We start from the raw sequence: 21,243 nt of genomic DNA on the forward strand, positions 1-21,243 counted from the left end.
CAGGCTGGAAAGAGCTTTGAACAACCAGGTTTAGTGGGATATATCTATGCCCATGGCAGGATGGCTGAAACTAGGTGATTTATAAGTTCCCTTCCTACCCAAGCCTTTCTATGTTTATGTAATCTTAAGGATTCTCTCAATTCTGTAGAAACAACTTGCATATATAAATTTTTTTACCATGCAGTACAACATATTTTTAATCAAATCCTAACAGAAACAAATACTGGAGACATGCAAGTTACAAGACCACTGTTACATGTGCTTGTTCAAAGTAAATTATTGTTTTATCAGTAATTACAAAAAAAACCAAAAAAAAACCCAAAAAAAACCCAGAGCAATGATATAAAATTGAGAAGGGTTTTGCAGAAGATGAGTCTGACAGAAGTACTCAAAGAGAGAGATAATTTTTCAGAAATAAAAACTATACACCTGACTAAGCCAAAGATACCTAAGCTTGACAATTTATGTGTATCATGGTGTGTTAGGAAAATGTATTTGTTTGCTGCAATTCTATTTTCTTCCTTGTTTTACCTTTCTTTTGATTTTTCAAAGTACATCTGTAATAAAAAGATCCATAGCATCTAAAAAGACATAGAAAATGTTGAGCAGATGCTAGAAAATGAAATTGAGAAATCTGCCTAGGAAACTAAGTCAACTGGGCAGAAGTATCTTCTATCAATGAATGAAATTGTCAGTGGGTTGAAGAAGCTACTTTTAAGAGAAAGGTCCAAAGGATGGTGATGAACTCAGATTGTCCAGGGACACATTAGGGACATTACTGCAACAATATCTAGAAACCATTCAGAGAAAGACACTGTCCTTGAGGTGGGATGATGAACAACATGTCCCTATTCAGTATGTCTTAACAAGTTTCTTCTTGTTATAAGTTTCTACTAACAAGTAAGGATAGGGGCACTGACACCAGCAGGCAGAATTACCCTGGATGAACTTTCTTGTTCACAAATTCACCAGGCAACCATGAAAACCACATACCTGATCAAACACCATCTTTGCCACCACGATGAACCTGCAGGTGAACCTAACAGGAAAAATACATTGCAGTAGGAAATCTTAGTGTAGGAATTCAAGAGGAGCTCAGAAAAACTTTGGTCTATGCAGACTTTAGAAAGCTTTTACTTGTAGGAATTCTTGGCTACCTACCTAGCACATCCTGCACAGGCTGAAAGGTGAGACTCCAGAGCCTGTTTCTCCATACTGCAGGTATATAGATGGCAATCCTTGAGCAACATAGTCTGTGTATGGTGTGTGTGTGGGTGTCTGTGATCAGATTTTCCCACATCTCTGCAAGAGCCAGGCATTGAGTAAAATGTCACACTCTGGAAAGATATTTGATGAATTTGTTTGATGATATGAGACACTAATTTATACCTTATCATGAGGAAAAATCTATAGCAAGATTTTTGCATGGAAGGAGGCTTTAGAATAAAACAAAAAGGCAAAAATTTGGCTTCAGGTGAGGGCCTTGTAGAAGAGAGTCATAAAAGGAGATCAGGTTGGTCAGGCAGGACCTGTCTTAATCCATGTGTCTACAGGAATGAATGCACTGCAATGCAGGAAAGATCACAGATGTGCAAACTGAGATAAGTTCAGAATATGAGCATGCAAGGAGCATTAGTGCAACATAAGCCAAAAATGTCATTATACCATATATAACAGACAGCAAAAGTGCATTTAAATACTTGTGTTACTTGGGTAAGTTTTGGTGGTAACTAGAGCAACCTGACAGAGGAATTATCGTACAAAAAGAGGAACCAGCTAAAATATTTGAACTTTCACGTTTTTATCTTATATAAAAAAATAGATTGTCTTTTATGTGGAGTTTAGCAGGAGGTTGAGGTGACAGCTCCCAAGCTGCACAGCTAAAAATGAATTACAACACAGAGCTTTTTCCAAACTTAAACTTGTTATGCCAGTGAATGTTGATGCAAACATACACAAGAGACAATGGCAGCTCAGAAACACATGGTCCTTGGGGGTTAAGTTCCCTAACACTTGATAACCATGAGTTTGCAAATGGTGTATGTGAACAATGTAAAGTTTGCATATATATGCAACCATGAAAGAGAGGTGAAAAATTCCCCAGGAAATACCTTCATCAGTGACAGGAGAGGGAGTGGATCCACAAATCACATGGGAGCCACATCACAGCTCTGCTGTTCCAGAACAGTGCACTGTAGAAAATATCCCCAGCAAATTCATTACATGCAAAAATTATTAAAGCTGGGGATAAAAAAATTAAATGAACCCAAAGAATTTGCTTATAGGTTATAGAAAATTAAAGACTTGTAGAATGCTCCCTTAGCTATGACAGAATAAAAAGAAATCCCAAAAATTGTTTTAAAACAAGCAACAAGTACATTTACTTTAAACATTTCATGCCACGTTTATGTTGACCTTGCCATTTGCTTCTTTCTGTATATGGGGTCTTGTGGATCTTGAAATCAGCATGATTTCTCTTTCCAATAGCCAGTATCTCTCTGGAAAGAGGGACTCCTTTTGTTTTTGTCAGTTCTTGGGCTGCTGCCCTTCTAGACAAAACCAGTCCAATAGTCTCAGCAGGAAATCACAGCCAGTGCTGCTGGAGCCAGTTGGTCTCCCATTATCCTATTCCTGTGGAATGGCTTATCTTGACTCATTGTTTCCTTACAGACTCTTTTTAGACTTAATCAATGTACTCATACAGTGAATACCCTGTACTAAGGTCATCAGAGTTTTTATACATTTTTATGGCCCACTCAACATCCTTTACAATAGTTAACTTGAGAGATGTCTGTCATTGTAGAGATGGGCCTTATGCCCATGGAATCTTGGCTGAACTGAAAAAATATCTTTTAGAAAGACACCCAAAGCTTAAATAATTTTTGGAAAATATGATCAAATCCTTCATAAAAACAAATGTGTAATGAGGCAAAGAAATATAACCAGAAGAAGATGAAAGACTGGGCAACGTTTTTTCCTTCAAGAGATGGGAATGTGATATTTGAGACAATAAATAATATTAGAAAACAATTTTAACAACAAAGTAATAAAAGGGATCTGGAAGAATACCCTGGAGATCATCTTCACTGAATCTGGTTTCAACATCAATTCCTGAGTGCACTAACATTACTCACTCCTGTCCTAAAACTGCCCCTTCCAAATGAGACACCGTTCTGTGTAGCCCCATTAATCCCCCACATCCCCTCTCTGCTGATTAAGTGGCTTAAATAAGTTTATTTAGTCTCTCTAGCTTTCAAGATGAAAGGCTATTTCCTCAAATACTCAAGGCTTGTAGATACAAGAAGGTTGAAGCTTCATTCCACATGGAATATCCTTGGCCAAGGACCCCCTCAGAATAGAATCATCAGGGCACAGTGCACTGGGAAGTGCTAAAATGAGAAGATACAGGATGACACTGCTTATAATGACACTCTTTAGTTCAGGTCAGTGTGTTGTTCTTGCACAGTCTCCAAGCTAAGAAACAGAAAAAGAGAGGGAGTAAGGCAAAACACAGCAACATTTGCTCCACTTGTCACCTTCATTCAGAGTAAAAGAATTAATGAGAATCCACCCTCAGCCACAGCTAAATGTACTAAGGGGCAGAGCTACTTAACTAGTTAATATTTTTGTAAAATTAAGGGAATATGTATGCAACAGCCAAAGAATATCTCAAAGCCCTGTCACAGATTGGAAACACTCTTTTCATTCTGCATGGACATTTCTCCTGTCTTGAGCCTTCTGGAGCATCTATGTCCTGAGATGCCTCACCTATCTAAAATTGCTAGATCTCCATATCACGGGAAGAAAACTTCAAAAAGGCTTTTTCATCCCTTCTTGCAATTTACAATTAAAGGGATTATCAATAGGAGAACTAATGAGAAGTTGAAGTTACTATTGAGAACAAGTGGTAAAAATAAAAGCATTTTGGCTGAAATGTGAAGAATGCAAAGTTAAACTCCAGGATTTCCATCAGGCAGGTATAGCACTCCAACATTAGGTCTTTAGCCTGTCTGGAGGTCCCTAGACAGAGGAATGAGAATCTCCTTCCCTAGTACTTGTGAATTTCTGCATGGACAAACCTGGGCCACACCCAGCAGGTTGGGTCCAACAAGGAGATCTCTCTTCAGTGCACAGAAGCAAAAGTTTAACCTTGATGAGAGGTCTCCTCTGCAGAGGAATTTTCAAGTGAAAGCAAGAGCATCAAGCTTTCACTGGCTGCATCAACACATGCAGCTCTGGTACACACAGAAATAGAAATAGAAACTTGTTTTACCATGATTTTAACCATGCCCTCTGTCAGCAAGTAAGGACAAATAAAGACAATTCTACTGCTCTGTGAGGACACACTGATACTCCATGCATCTTTTAAGTTAATTCACCTTCTCCCCAAGGTAATAGGATAACAAAATACATGAATATAACTGGCAGAATTGCAAACTGACTGGAGTTAAAAAAGGGTATTTACAGTGTTTGTGATACACAGTGTGTGTGTGGAGCCATATTCAGAAAAAGTACACTGTGATTACTGACATTTATACAATTTAAATTTTGCCCAATAAATCTCATAGAGGACAAGTATGGGAATTTGTTCAAGAACACTGCCATGTTCATTATTTATAGCTGCAAATTTTGAATCTTCACAGTAACTGAATCCCTGTTTACCTCAATAAACCCCAACGCTTTCTAATTTTTGTATCTAACTTTTGAAGATTTTAATGGAAAATAAAATATATATGAAAACACTGTGATCATTATCAGCTTACATATGCAGGGAGAACACTCCATGTAACAGTATTTTTGGTATTTAACTCTAAAAAATGGGGAAGAGAAATAAAGGGAAATGGAAAATTTAGAGAAAAAACTGTGAATGGAAACTTAAAAAGTTCTGAGAGATCTGCTGATTAGATAATTGAGTTTCCGGGTTATCAAATGAGAAAAGAAGATAACTTTGGCTAAAAACTCATAATTTTTTTTAGTGGTAAAGTGAAATCTATAAGGTGACAAATGTCAAATGAAAAAGGAGATGACTGTAGGAACAAATAATGTCTGTCAGAGCAATGAACGTTAAGAAGAAATTTGCATATACTAGTCATTAATTCTTGTAATAGGGATGCTATTCATTTAGGAATGTTGATGGAGAAAAGACAGAAGTATGACACTAATATTTCTGTTCTGCCTTTGAAAAGAAATAATTGTAAGAGAAAAGTAAGCTTTTCCACTGTAACCACTTTGCTAAGCAGTATTCAATGAGAGATGAACTAGGAAAAAAATCATTAGTCCTGAATACCTTGAATGCTAAAATTCTGAATATTTTTGCTGGGGATCTTTAGTCCAGGGGAAAAAAACTTTTTGTAATACTTTGAATACCAGGAGGAATCCAAACTGTGCAGCAGCCAGGGAGGGTAAGGGGGTTAACCCACTGGACTACAGCAGGCTTCTGTTAATACCCCAGAAACTAAATGGAAAAATTAAAATGATATTGCCTCAACTGGAGGTATTCAAGGACAGTGATATAATTAATGTGTGCTGTAAGAAATAAGTTCATTTGTAGGAAATAAGTTCATTTAAACAAGCCCCACATGTTGATGCCTGTTTACAAGGGTGTTTCTGTGCATGCAGACCATCTGCTGGCACAAGTTAGAGGTTGAGGAGGTGAAAAGAAGAATATTCACTCATGCTAAGTGATGACTACCTGTTCTGAGCTGGGCTTTTTGAGCTCTAAAGGCACCAGTTCAGGACTTTCTTCAGACATGTTCTGCTTTCCTCAGATTTTTGAGAGCTACTCACATAAAAGCACAGTAAGATTTGTTTCCCTGTTTTTCTGGCCCAAATATGATCTGCAGCATAGACAGAGCACCACACACTGAGTGAGAGATGCTGTCACAAAGCCTTGTCCCAGTGCTCTGGCACATCCCTGCTGCTCTGGGTGATGTCTGGGTGACTTGAGCTGTCCTGCCACCTGTGTGAGGGGTGGTAGCAGTGCAGAAGCCTCCTTGATGAGAAGCTAATCAAATGTGCAGCATACTGTACTGTGAAATCCTCCACACAAAGTCCCTGGGGAAGTTTTCAGGACCACCTTCTAGAATTACTGGGTTTGGCCAGGCTGGGTTGGGTTTGGGTCTTTGTTTTGTTTTTTTGTTTCCTTTCTTCCATTTCTGTTCCACTGTATGAACATCTGGGCAAACAGTCATTGGCACATTGTACTGAGATGCAACTGGACTACAATAAATACTAAACCCCTTGTTTGCACACACAGTGAAACCGTGGGAGCTGCAGCTACTCCACCTGACAGATCAGCACCGATCAGTCTATTATAATGTCAAACACACATTAAAGATGGCAGTGATATTTTGTAGCCTCATACACCGACTTTAAAACTTCAGAGGTGACACAGAGAGAATAGTATCATCATTTTAAAAGAAAAAAATCTCTCCAAGAACTCGTGGTCCATATCAATGCCAATTACACTCTGGGCATAACTATATGCACAAGGTTTATCCCAGCCAGAAACTTCAGCCAAAACTTCTTTCCAAAACTGTGGATAATGCACTTTCTGCCAAGTATAAGTAAGGACTTTGAAAACACGAACTGCTACAAGGCAGTTATCCTGCAACCACAGTCCTCTGAGTTAAGAGGCCTGTATTCCTTGGTTGCAACATTTAAAATGTTGACAGGGCTGCCCTTAAGGCTCATGTATTTTTCAAGAAGTCATTTGCTAACATGTGCTACAAAGTCAAAGCATCTCAGGAAAAGTATCTGCAGTTGAAAATCCACTAAAGAAAAACAGAGGCTTTACTGAAAGCCAATATTTTTTGACATTAGTGCACTCAAGATTGCATTCCCATTTTATAATGGAAACAAGGAAGGATTGCCTCTATTCCTTGTGGCTGGGGCAAAGTGCTGTTTAATCCTGTAGCTGTACTGAATGCAAGCATCCTTTGGTCTGGCTCAACAACAAACCTATGGTAAGCAACCCTGACTGTGTATCTATTGGTACTTCAGTCTACTCTGAAATGCATTTACAGCTCCAAGTTGCACAGATGTTCAAAGTAGAAGGAAAAAATTCTCTTCTCCTTCAGTTTGTGCTGTGAGGCTTAACTGACACCTGTAGCTCATAGAATTAAGATAATATTATTATATCAGAATAAAGAAGTACCAAATTCAATTTTTTTTTCTGCCTATCTGCCAAGTCCACAGAGATGAGTAGATATAACTGCCTACAAAATTTAATCCATCACCTATTCAAAAATCATACATCCATCTACACAGTCCAAAAGCATCACATCAGAGCATTTTGTTTTAAACTCAGTTTTACTGAGAGCTCTTGAACTCTTACCATGGGTATTGATATCAGCAGTAGCACCTTATAATCTTTCTGAAGTACAAGTGTTTTCTAAAATTTCCATGTTGTCTTGATTCTTTCTACTGGATTGCAACAGCCTTACTCTAGTAAGGCTCACAGACTTATAAATTTGACCTTTATTATTCCAGCTTCTGTTTTTTAGGTCTCAAATTCCCAGTGAAGATATTACAATAAGCAAACTGCAGATAATAAGTAATTACTTCTTTACACAAGCAAATTCTATTCCTCATATCAAAATTGGATTAGCTTTCCCATCTATCACCTCTATATCTTCAAAAAAGTCTTTCTTTCTTTTCTCTTTCTTTCTTTCTTTCTTTCTTTCTTTCTTTCTTTCTTTCTTTCTTTCTTTTCTTTCTTTTCTTTCTTTTTCTCTCTCTCTCTCTCTCTTTCTCTCTTTCTTTCTCTTTCTCTCTCTCTTTCTTTCTTTCTTTCTCTTTCTCTCTCTCTCTCTCTCTTTCTTTCTTCCTTTCTTCCTATCTTCCTTTTTCCCAGGAGGTTCACCAAGACTCTACAAACACTGCTGGTTTTATTTTCCTCTCCAAGAAATTCCAACTCGATTCTAGTTACTTTGATTTTGTAAACAGGATTCTGTAATGTCATTATATGTGTATCATCGTGTCCTGTCCACCACTAAAAATTTTACCTCCTTCCCTTTAACATTCTGAGATTTCATATAACTTTCACATTGAAACTTCTCCTTTTCAGTCTCTACATTTGTCTGTGTCAGCAATCATAGAACAAAGTCAGAAAATTTTTGGCATGAGCTAGAGGAGAGCATGAGCTTATCAGCTCCCTCACTTGCTAGCAGCAGCTTCTCTACAAGATATGAAGATGGCATAAGAAAATGAGTATTTCACCCCATGGTTACCTGTTTCTGGACCCCAGGAAGGAAACATAGAAGAAGAGCACAGTGATATTAGTTGGCAAATGGAGGTGGTCAGGCTTCTGCTCTGAGGAGCCTCTTTTTACTTCTGGGTCAGCAGTCTGTGTCAGGGACCACACAAGGAAATTTATACATCACCTGCAATGAATTCTTGGAACCTAGTGCCAAAAATATATAAAAAATTGACAGAAACAGTAACATATGACAATGAATAACTGGAACCTTTGAGCTGATGAAAGAGAAAGCCAACCATTTCCTACCTGGACTTAGAAACACTTCTCAAGGACTTATTCTCTTTGTACTCTGACTTTGTGAGAAAACTACTCCTAAATACTGCAGAGATGGCAATGTTTTCAGAAACAGTATACCTTCAATAAAGATGTTTTAAGAGTTTCCTGCAAATTGTGGTCCTTATATGCAGAAAACATATATTTTCTACAAGCAAGCCTACTTTCTCTCCACAATTACACCCTTTTCACTGCCAAGGAGAAAATTAAGCTGCTAACAGTCTGACTGGGGAGACCACAGAGCTTTTTGACTGTCATCTTCCTATTTCCCCTGATCAGATTTGGCAGCTGGGGATGAATTGCATTAAACTTTGCCTGTATCTGCTGACCCAAATGCTTTACTGAGAGGAAATAACTTCATCAGGGTGTGTAAAGAGTGACTGACAATGACAGCAAATTCAGGTTTGGCTGAAGGTTCTGTTAGTGAGATCCCTGGCTGCAAGGGGAGTGATCAACAGCACATTTCATTGAGCATCCAGAGCCACTAACATAATCCCACTCCAACTTCTGCTTTCTTAGGGGTGCTAAATTTACTACATTGCTAAATCCTCCTAGCTGTGCACTGAAATACTTCTTACCAAGATCTGGTCCAATTTAAAGCAGACTGCAGCCATCTCCACAATATTCAGCTCCCATCTGAGGTGGGAGGGCTCTCTGTGCCCTCTTGCTGGGGCCAGAGGGCTCTTTAGCATCTTGTCTGCAGCTTCCAACTTGTTCTCACCAATTCCAGTAGCACTGCATCCGTTTTGAGTCATCCTAAGGGTACAAAACATTACCTGAAGGAGCCCTAAGGCTACTTGATATAAGGAAAAGAGAAGAGCATCTGTTACCAAGGAGAATTTCTGGCTGTTTCTCTGTCTGCTGCTGCTTCAATATGGACCGGGATAATGTCAACAGGAGTCACAGGCCACAAAGCTGATGATACTGCAGCAAGAGTCCAGCCTCTCAGAGCCTGAGGAGTACAGGCTCCCTCATACATCTCACACCACAAAGAGGTGACACACACTGAATTTGTGATTGTCTGGAGGCAGGAAGGCCCAGAACAGCTTCTATTTTAATCAGCCATGCCTCATTTATGTTGCACTTACATTTTTGCTTGCTTCAAAAAGAAACCTTGGAAATTACCAAATTCTTAAAACATACTAGATAGTCTGCTTTAGGTAAATCCACCTAACAGTCTGTGTGATGCCCCCTCTCTTATCTTTGTACATACAAACTGTCCTTCCCTCCTTATAGTGACACAGGTCATAATCAATCCCCTTCTTCTTTTTGTGTAGTTTAATACAAAAACTTCTCTAAAAGTAAGACTTTCTTCCTTTCACATTCAGCTAAATGTCCCCTTCCCAACCTTACAACTCATTGCTGCATTTGGGCTTCATTTAGTCCAATGCTTGAAGAGTTGCTGTTAAAATGTTATCTGCACTTTTCTTTGTTGGGTTCACCTGTGTATCAAAATAAGAATCTTGTCCTTGTCATTAAGGCCTTTGTTTATTTTTTACCCTATATTGTCAATTTGGGATTTCCTTTCTGTTACTCAAACTACCTTCTTTCTGCAGAGGGGAGTGCTCTTTGATGGAGTCTGAATTTTTGTATGTGCCTTAGTCGCCTTTACTGTGTGAACTTAGGATGTCTAAACACATAAGAAATTGTGATTGTAGAAGAGAACACTAAGAATGTGTAAGAAATAGATGCTGATCATTCCTCAGGAAATTCATATGCCAGTGTATTAGATCTTCAGTCTGGTTGTTGAGACTCATGCTCTGAGATCCAAAGAGAGTAAACCCTTCTACTTTCTAATAGTGTCAATCCCTTTTACCAATAAATACTCTTTGAAGTTAAACCACCCACATAACCATCTCATTTCCTTTCCACCTTGACAAAATATGTTCTGAATTCAAAATAAGAAATTACCAGATTACAGAATCCACTTGCATATTCAAAAATTCACTTGTGTTGTGACATAAGCATAAGTTATATAATGCTGTTGAGAGATATTTGAAAAAATGAATATTTATCTGTTACATACCATAATGCAAGGTACACTCTCAGATTAACTAATATCAAGTAATCACAACTTCATGAATACTCTGATTACCTCTAGAAAAATTTAAAGAGGGTGAAGTTATCTTGGAGATTTACATTAAGCAAAATTGGCTGGCAAGATACTTCTTTGAGTTCTTAAGACCAGCCTTAAACTTAAACTTGTTAGCGTCTATTAACCTGTCTACCAATGTCTTTCTGAAAAGAAATAGTAAAATTTTTGTAACAGTAATAGAGTTTCTACTGAAATTTTATTTTCCTGTGAGAAAATTTAATGGTTGTCAAATTCCATAGTAAAAAAAAAAATAAAATTGCAACCGACTGCCTCAGGTTGTTTTGTTTTCAGACTTCGCAGTGTTTTGGCTTCTAAAAAAATGTAGAATTTCCAGACTATATAATTTTGGATGCTAACTGTGTTTTGTCCCACATGCTTATAATCTGAACACATTTGAGATAATTTCTCTGGAAACAAGGATTCAGTCTTGGTTTTCAGGCTATGGTGTCCTGTCCATTCTTCAAAGAGAATTCCCCAGAGTAACTGGTGAGGTTAAAATGAGTTAGGGCCTTTTTTGCCAGAGAAGAAATTCCATTTTTTCTTGAGTTTAAGATTCTAATAGTTATTTTCAGGGGCTTGATTCAGGCTTGCTGAAGTCCATCAGGCTCTTTCCACTGCTCACAGAGCCAATATCATCAAATTTTCATTTGGCTTTGGTCACTACTGTCTGATTTTCAATATAATTTCTTTATCATTATACTCACAGCTAGTTTTATTTAGATCAAAACTGTTGATACAGGGATTATTTAGTTTTTTTTTTTTTTTTTTTTTTATTAACCTGCACAGCCATTGCTCCCCATAATTAATGCAGTACAACTGGGGGGTGTTCCAGACAGACCTATGTGAAGGCAGTCTAGTCCATGTTCAAATAGGTATCTTGCCATTTTACAAGAAGAGTTTCTTTCTTTCTTGACTTTGCTATGAGGTCAATAATTTTCCGTAAGTTTATGCAAGGAAAAAGTTTGTTGAAACAATATCCAGGGCCTCTTTTGAACAATAATTTTCCTTTGCTATATCTTGCCAAGATTATTTAAGCCTCTCAGAGCATATTTATGGGAAGCCTTGACAATGATGGAAGGAGGATTCATTTTTTTGAGATCTCGCTCAGGAGTCTCAGTATTTCCCTGCTTTATTAAAAAGGAGAATTTTTACCCTGCTGTAGCTTTCAGATTCCTGGGAGCAATGTGTTTTCACAGGTTACTCCAAGGTCCATAGTACACATATTTACATCCAACAGGCAGTCATGGTGCATGCCTTTAAACTCCAGAGGTGGATCTATTCCAGACCCTTTGTCACCTGCTGGTCCCTCACCTGAGCCCTGCCAGGCTCTGGCAGAGCCTTGTGCTCCCTGTACCAGGGGTAACATTTCAAACCACTGCTGTAAAGCAAATGCAGAGCTCTTCCAAGACAGGCTTGGCTAATCTGCCTTCAGATGGAACACGTAGAATGTTTACTGGAGGCTGACCTAGCTTTGACTCACCTTTGCCTTTAAGTTTGCCCAGTTTTAAGTGCTGTGGATTTTACTGACAGTAATTTCATTTGTTGCTTGTTAACTGCTGTTCTTGTATTAAGCATGGAACAAAGAAAGGAAAAGACAAAGTCAAGACTAGTCATTATGTCTGTTTTCTAGGCAGAAAGATCTGAACACTCATTGAGAGAAGGCTACAAACTTACTTGCAAGATTTTGGTATATGCTGAAAGCATTTCTGCTCATTATAACACCAGTAACAGAGCAGGATATGCCAAGGGATGTGTCCTGGGACACTGAAAGCGTCTCACTCTCCCCACTGCTGTCACATCTTCTGTACAGTGACATGCTCCATGGTGTTTTGCAGCTACATAACAAATTACAGGCTCTGGAATTGGCTTAAGCAAGAGCAAACTTGGGAGAGAGGCTGATGTCAGACAGAACTGGACTCTGAATCTTGGAAACTGAGAATCGGTATTTTTGAGCAGAATACCTCCTCAGATGGGTGAGTCCTGCTCCTACTCAAAACTCACTCAGGAAAAGCTGTAGAGATGCCCTCACTGGCATGGCACTTCACACAGGCTATATTCCTTCTGGGATTTCCCAGCAGAGGTCCGTCTCATCAGAGATGCCAATACAGGCATCATTCTTCATTTCCTGCAAAGAAACTCGCAATAGGTGAATCTTTGAGAACAGCCCTCTCCCTTTTCCAAACTGCATTCCCATCAGAAAACTTGGAGAAGTTATGATAGGAAAAAATAGTTTGGGTTTTTTTTTTTTTTTCTTTTTTCCTTAGTTGTGTGTTCTCAAACTGTTCTGAAGGTTTATAAACCAGGGCATGCAGCTTTGCAATGGATAATCTGCATACTTACTCGTTCCCTGACTACAGGCCAGAGGCTTCTCTGTGACAATATACGAGTTCTGACTGGGCACCAGGTCTGAAAAATATATGTACGCATTGTCACTGCACATCTGGAATTCAGAACTGCTAATGGATATGCTGTGATAGAAAAGTGTCTGGCCAATAAACTTGGTTTATATATTTATTTTAAAAAGCATTACCACATTTCTGGCTGGTAGCCTTTCATCCTCTAGACTTTACACCAGTGCATCTGGAATGCTAAGCAGCTCTTTCAGGGAAGCAGCCATATCCCAAAAAGCACCTTTTTTATTGGAAATAACTTTAAAAACTAATTAAAAAGGAGGAAGGCTTACATACCTAGTCAATCTCAGAAACCACAGGTGAAAATTCTCTCTCAGACTGTCTGACAACCTACTTTATTTTCCAGGGTGCCGCTATGAACATGTGCAGCTGTCTTTGAAAATATATTTTGACCTCATTACATATGCAACTCAAAAGAACAATTGTGAGCAGTTTTTTTCCTGGACTAGCAGCAGAAGTCTGAGCATTTTGAGCTCCTACATGTCACTTTAACCCCCTTGGCATCATAGTCATTGAACCCACAGGCAGAGCTCAGCTCATCTTCTGTAGGGGCAGGGATGTCAGTCTTTCTCAAATGCTGGGAAATAGCAGTAGAAGAAAACATGAGAGACCAGCAAAGAGAAAACTGCAAGAGCCATGCCCCTCCAGGCATGCTTATAGGCAGCCATCAGAAAAACCCATTCCATGATGATGCATGGAATGTATTGAAGCCAAATTAAAGGCCAGTCTTGTTTACAGGCCACCTTTACAGCTCTGAAGCTCTGGCAAGGACAGTGTTTCACATCTTGATGCAGAGGCAACGTGAAAAGCTTCTCCACATAGAGGCTGTCTTTCATCTTATTGATGCTTCTACAAATCTCATACCTTCATGCTGTGCACTCTGTGCACAGAGTATTTTTTAGGCAGAGACCATCTCCAAGCTGACAGCAGTGCCATGCATGTTTGAGGATTTGTAGGGCTGGAGTACTGAAAGCCTGGAGAACCAGAGACACAGTTTCACTTTCCTCACTCAAGATTACGAATTGGGCTCAAACTAGGTGTAAAAGAAGCTTTTTATGATCTGGCCACCCAGATGGCTTCATGGCAACTGTTTTGATGCCCACATGATGGCAATGCAGGTACCTTGAGGATATGAGGAAAAACAATTTACAGTCCCCGTTCCATTTTCCACCCAAGCTCCCATGACTGGCTTCATCAACAAAAGCAGAACCAGCCCAGTCAGTGCTTTATAAAGCTTTATTGCAAGATGTGTTTACATAATGCTGTAGAGGTGAGCTTTTTAACTACTTATATCAAGAAATTTTGAACACTGGTCTGCGGTCAGTTTTCAATATTGACCCTGCATGGCACAGAAAAAAAAACAAACATAGGGTGTGATTGGATCTTTCCAGACAGGAAAGTGGGAAGAGTGGGGGGAGAAGAGGCAGATAAAAATAAAATCCCCCCTAGTTTATACTAAATGTGACACCGCTTCTTGAGGATCCAATACAAACGGTAGGTGAGCTTTGTGTGTAATAAAATCTTAAAAGAGTAATTCAAGTTTTTTATGAAATAAAACAGAAACAAAAATGCATTTTCATGGACAATTAAATTTAACATAGAATGAATTCACCTAAAATAAGAAAACAACAAACAAAACAAAAAACTCAACCAAAAGGACCTGTAGGTAATATCTCTGACCATGCATGGCTTGTTTTTTAAATTACAATTCACAGAATAACACTGCTGGAGAGCCTATTTTACACTATGCTACACAGAACATGGAAAAACATGAGTAGTGACATTTACACAATTTTACAGTATTTCTCCTTCGTCTAAGAAACACGTCCTCTTCTACTTTACATTTTTTTACAATTCCCAGCTCACAAAAAAGGACACTAAATGCGCAAAGACAGTCTTTAAAAAGGAGAAATGCATCCAATGCTACAAATAAACCTTTTCTTTCACAGAAGCCTCTGCATTAGATAGTGATTAAACAAAATATATCTCTATCTGCCACTCAATGTGAAATGGACTAATTAGATTTTTTTTTTTTTTTGGCATAAACATCAAACTATACATCTCTGAAACTCCTTGCTATTAAACTCCTTGCCAAAAACTTTTTGACAAATGCCAATTGAGCCAGTTGCTGCCCCAGCTGAAGCAAAGCAAGGTGGGCCCTACATGCTGTTCAAATGTTTGTGAATGGTTTTCAATGGTTGCCTACAACCAAACATTTTCTCATTCAAAAACACTGCAGTTAATTTTCTTTCAGAGCCTGTAAGTACCTGGCAGTTTTTCCTCCAGAGGAACATCAACAGTTGTGTCCCTGCCAGCTTATACAAGTGTTTCTTGTGTCCTGCTGCTGCAAGCACAGAGCCACCATCTGACTGTGTCCCAGGGTGAGGCTGCCCAGCAGAGCACACTCAGCCTGCCTTGAAGGAGATGGGAGGATTGGAACGTGTGCAGTGAGCTGCAGGAGTGAAAAGGAGAGAGGAATATGCTCCTGCTTCTGCCTAATGATGTCCCCGTGCATCCTTCGGATAGAGGCAGGCAGTGCCTTACAGGAAACCATTCCTGTTCACTCACATCAAGACTGACTCAAAATTTCTATTAAATTAGGACAATAACTCATGTCTTGATATTTACATGTGATTATCTATTATGCTAAAGCCAAAGTCTTGTCTGTCTACTAAACTGATGCCTTATTTTGCTGACAGAATCACCCACTGCAGAGATTCACTGAAAAGGGTGTCAAAAGACAAAAAGAAATGCATTTTTAAAACCATGTTTGAAGCTCCAGGATTCAAGGGAGAAAGAAAGACCCTCATTAAACCACCATTTTCTTGTTGACTTTGGATTATGGACAAGGAGCTATCAAACAGAAAGGCCATACATAGCAGCCAAGGGGCTATAAAACATCTGGAATCTATGAGCCTGGTGCCTGGCCTGACTGAAAGGTGAAGAGTGATGAATTTAACTTTAGTGAGGGATCTTTTACTCTCAAGTGTGGCACACAAACATTCCCTGGGGGTTTCTTCACTGCAGCCACACAACTGCAACTGGGCGTTATCTCCACTTGGGAGTGAGATTATAGAAAGTATCTGCATGCAGTCTGCTTTTAAACATCAAGTGAGATGAATGAAAATGAGCATAGCTTCCCTTTGGAGGTTATTTCATGTGCTAATGTTTACCTCAGCATCCAGATCAGGAAGGCATTATGGTGGCACTCAGACACAATGCTCTGGGCACTGCATTTGCAGCTGACTGTATCTATCAGAAAGGGAAGAGAGGTAGTTATAATGGCTGCAAGTGTTTAAAAACAGCCTTCATGGATCTCTGAGTGAGAAATGGGAACATACTACATTGTGTATCCAAGACTTTTATCTTTGTCAAGTCATATCTCATACAAAACTTGTCTTACAACAAGTGTTACATCCTTATGGTGGGCTCTTCCAATGATGGGAGGGCAGGCAGCAGCTCAAAACCTCACTAGACAGAGAGAGTCACACAGATATAATGAATTCCCCCACTTCATCTGGAATTCCCTAGTTAGATGAAGGGGAACAAATGTTATTCCCACAGTCAGGACACGCTGGCAGACTCTGGAGGAAATACTGTCAACTTACAGATTAGTAGATCATTTTTATCAGGAACCAAAATGGAAAGCTCTCCTGTAGTTACTGTGCTACATTATGTCTGACAGTTTTGTTGCAGTAAATGCTGAGGACAGTGGAATTTATCTGACTGTATACTAGTGCATAAACAAGACCAAATTATTCTTCAGAAAAGTTGCTATCAGTTTTTCAGATAGAGAGCACAAACAGAAAAACAAATGCCTTGGAAAAACAGAAAAGGAAGAATCTGCTTCACATGTAAGACACATCCAGAGAATCTGAAAGAAACCACCTTTTTTTTTCCACTGAACTTATTCCAACCTATATTATTCTCCATATTTAATGTTCTCCTGGATAAGGAGCATATAAAGTTTTGCACAATTTTTGCACAATTTTGAAAATACATGTGCCCAACTATTAGTAATTAATCAGCTATGTTATGTTTCAGAGACAGACACTGTACTGTGCTTAAATGAAACACAAATTTGTTCCCTGTTAGAAAGTGGCCACCAACAGCCAAGTGGTCACCAATTTTGCACATTCAGCATATTTTAATTAAAATACTAATTTTTAAAGACTTTTTTGCTTTTCTCCCTCCAAATATAGGATCTCTGCCAGCATACATGTACTTTGTTGCATTTTTGATTTTTTGCTTTTTTTATCACTTAGCAAGTAGCACAATTCAACATGATCATGACATTCAGGGTGTCTTCCTCTCGTTTCAGACTTCACACACCTCCACAAACCCCCATTACCTTCAGTTCTTTGTTCTAAGCATCCTTGTGCAAGACTTTAAAATCCATAGCGATGAGCAGCACATAAAGATCCACATTAAAATCCAGATGTTCGTAGGTCTTGCCTATTTTACAGTGAAATTAGTTATGTGTCACTTCTGTTTCCTAACCAGCTTCTTCCTTTCCACAGCCTTCAAATACACAACATATTGTATTGATTACCCAACTACTGCCTTCTGTCTACTTGTAAAATCGGCTTTTTAACAAATGGAGGGGAAAACCACATCAAACTCAATGCTGTTCTTAAGAACCATTGGTCATGAGTGGCTTTTTATTCCATGGGAGATCCAAGGAATTTGCAGATAAAGAATGAAGTGTTACATTCAAGAGGGTGGACAGCATAGGTAGGATGTTCAGCCACAGGTCTCGCTGCAGTGTTGGCAGCTACCTGGCTCTGTCATCACTTGGGTGCTGAGCTCAATGCAATGTGAGGGATGACCATGGTTTCAAAGGTTTATTGTGTTTGGTTCAACTCTCTTGAACAATCATTAGTGATTATCCTGTCCTTAAAGAGAGAAGAGCAGAATAACTTGAAGTACCTTACCTGGGTGCCAGAAGCAACACAGCTATGGCACTAGGACCCCAGCAAAGACTGTAATTTAACTCTATTTTCCAAGTGTGTTTTGCAGCCAAAATCAAACCCTGTTACCATGACTAAACTGCTGCAGTTCCTCACTTAACCAGCTTGAAGAAGTCTCAGCTGTTACTGCTGTGCAGACAAATCCTTAATCTTAGAGGCTAAGGCAATGGAAAGAAACAATCTTATGCATTCTTGAGAATCTATTGGCCATATACAGACTTTGGCTTAAAAGGTTCCCTTTTATGTTATTGTTGTTTGCAGTTCTCTTCAAAATACTTCAGCAGTGGTTGGGGTGACTGTTCAATTGATCTTCACTGCTGTATATGTCCTCCACTTAAAGGCAGATGAGTTGACTAAAGGTTCTTCAAACATGCTGAGGGCAGTTACAAAAGTCATTTATAAAACTGTGAGATAGGGGCAAATATATTGGAGTTGTTTACTGTGGTACCCACTCCACTTGTATCAAGGATAATCACAAATAATCACAGTATAGAACAGCAAAAACACAGCAGGCTTTTTAGCAGGGCTATTTCATATTCAGATTCATTAAATTGAAAAAAAATCACCATCACATTATCTTGCAGCAGAGAAAAGCAGCATGAAGGGCACAGGCAAGTGAACAAAACTTCTTGATCTTAGCATCCAAATGCATTTTAGTATGTAAAATTGTTGATGTAGATCTCTCTGAAACTGTACAAATGCAAAGTACAACCATAGCTCAACAAGAGGGAGGAACTGTGTCCTCTCCTCTGTGTGCATGCTGCTATGTACTGTATGAGTGTGCCTTATGCACATGAATTCAGGATCCTAAACTCTCCACTTGTATTGCAGGCCATGGCCTGCCCCACAGGGTGAATCACACTGAACAGCACTGAGTTCCTGCAAAAAAGACATTCTTTTCCTCCTGTCCAGGTGGAACAGTAAGGCCCCACAGTGAAAATCATGGTCCAGCTGGCTTCAGCAAAAGCATGATTTCACACCATGACTGCATATGTACAGATACATGCACACATGTCCACACATTCATTCTGTACATATACAAAGGTACACACATATTTTTACATTCTTTGGTGGCAAAATAATAAAAAACCCCACACACCACAGGGTTGTACAGACTGTGCATCTTTGCTTAATGAATCTGCTTGAAGAAAATTTGGGTTGCTGTAACAAGAGTTATTTTGCCTCTTTAAGGACTGTTCCTTGCATTGACAAAATGCCATACATTTACAATGACTAAAACAGGGCACAAGTAAAGCCAACTTAAACACAGCTCACATAATGACAGATAACTCAGAGAGCCCCCTCCTACCCACATCAACACACCACGAGGAGAAGAAGCCATGTGCTTTCATTTAGGAACACTCAAATACTTCCTCAGTTACCGTCTGGATGTCATGCTGAGCTGTGGCACACCCTTCTTCTGCCCTGGATGTGGGGTTTTGCTTTTTGTTGCTGATTAAAATGGAACTAACAGAGGATGGGATGTTGGGAGCAGCAGAGGAGGCTGGCAGTTCAATGCCATGCTGAAGGGTTCTCAGCCTGTGTGCTTCAGATGAACGGCTCTTCTTGGTGCCACCCCTGGGATGTCAAACCTGCATCTCAGAAGTGCTGATGAGGCCCAGTGCTTTGGCTTCTTCTGGTGTTAGCCCACTCTTTAGTGTCCTTCTCACTGCACAGCCATGAATGCCAAAAGCAGACAAAACAAAAAACCCAAACAAAACAAAAAACAACAAAGAAAATGCAAACAATTAGAATTGATAATTATACAAGACTTTCAGCTGCAAAAAGCCCTGTTAACATGCAAGCTCAATCAAATCAAAAGTTGCTATCTATTTAGGGCCTCAAGTTCAGAAACACTTGAGTTATACCCCATGGCAAATTCAAGGGAGCATCAACAGCAACTCCAAACAGTCAGGCAAAAATACATTTGTCATTCGACATTTAGTCAAAAAAAAGTTTTAAGGAAAAATACCCCAGCTTTTTAAGTCTTTTTTTCTCTGAAATTGTTTCAGTTGATTTTCAGTCCATAGAAAGTATTATCTACCTTATTATTTTATAATTCCATATGAATTTTTTAAAAGAGCTTTGGGATCTATAGGGATCTACTGAATTTATCATTATTAAATCCATTGAGACTCTTTAAATGAGTAAAACCCTCCCCTCCCAAAGTTAAAAGACTATAAGTATGACCACTTTATAGTTGACTAAAATCATTAAAACTACTGTTTTCATACATGCTCCCCTTTCTTTTGCAATGTTCCCCCACCCTAGTGCCATATGTGTCATCTTTGCTACTGGTAGTCTGCAGCATTTTAGCTGAATTTAAATGATGTATCTAAGACAAAATCTTGTTTCTTAATTTTCCACAGAGCATTCTGAACATTAGCCCCCCGACAAGAGTTTTAAAATTTGTGATTGCCTTTTTTATTCAGAAAAAAGTGACTGTGTGACTGCACACACTGAGCATAAGTGTCCTCCTAGTTTTACTGGTGCTGACTTTCAGGTGAATGAGCTTTAATTCAAGACACAAGTGGGGTGTTCACACTTTAATGTTCCTCAAGTAAAAAATGCACATTGAGAAGTTCAAGCTGCATGCAAAGCATAAATAGTGACTTAATATCGAACAGAATATATTTGGAGCCTTGAAACACAGAACTTCAGAGGAAACTAATCATAGAGAAACCAATTGCAAAGAGTGGTCAAGGAGTTCTTGCATCATTTAGCACAATTAAGAGCTCTCATTTACTGAGATAATCAGTCCATGTAACTGAAACTGGGTGGTCACACTCAAGGGCTGAGCAGGAGTGAGAAGGGAATGGATTGGCATAGAAAACAAGGGGATAAGATAAAGGAAGAATATGGCATATCTGAACATTTGATACCATGCAGGTTGAATGAATGGGATCTATGTCTGATTGTCAAACCACTTTCACCAGTTGCTGAGGTTAATCAAATGAGCTGGGAATGCCACATTTCTAGTTCCTCCATTACTTGAAAACTGTTTTTAAAGATCACTCCTTTCTCCTAGATTATGTGTATTATTAAACACTACCAGGGGTCTGCATGACAGCCTTTTAGGATACCCAGTTTTTTCTTACAATACTGATCAGCAACATCTCCCAAGTTTACCAATACTTAGCTTAAAGCACTGCTAAGTTAAATGAAACTGACAAAGCTAAGTTGAAGATAGACCAAAAAAGTACTACCAGAAGAGAAATAAACTTCAGAAAATGC

The 21,243-nt window shown here is 39.0% G+C and overlaps 1 protein-coding gene across 1 annotated transcript in view; it reads right to left on the reverse strand.

Moving 5' to 3' along the window:
* Positions 1-14,260: 14,260 nt before the first annotated feature.
* Positions 14,261-21,243, reverse strand: part of FHOD3 (formin homology 2 domain containing 3) — a 365,517-nt gene continuing 358,534 nt past the window's right edge. Inside the window, exon 28 of the mRNA XM_056484679.1 lies at positions 14,261-19,678. Within this exon, the coding sequence (XP_056340654.1) occupies positions 19,596-19,678 (83 nt within the window). The 3' untranslated portion in view covers positions 14,261-19,595. The remainder of the gene's footprint in view (positions 19,679-21,243) is intronic.

This window comes from Oenanthe melanoleuca, chromosome 2 (genome assembly GCF_029582105.1).
Source record: "Oenanthe melanoleuca isolate GR-GAL-2019-014 chromosome 2, OMel1.0, whole genome shotgun sequence".
Classification (NCBI taxonomy): Eukaryota; Metazoa; Chordata; class Aves; order Passeriformes; family Muscicapidae; genus Oenanthe; species Oenanthe melanoleuca.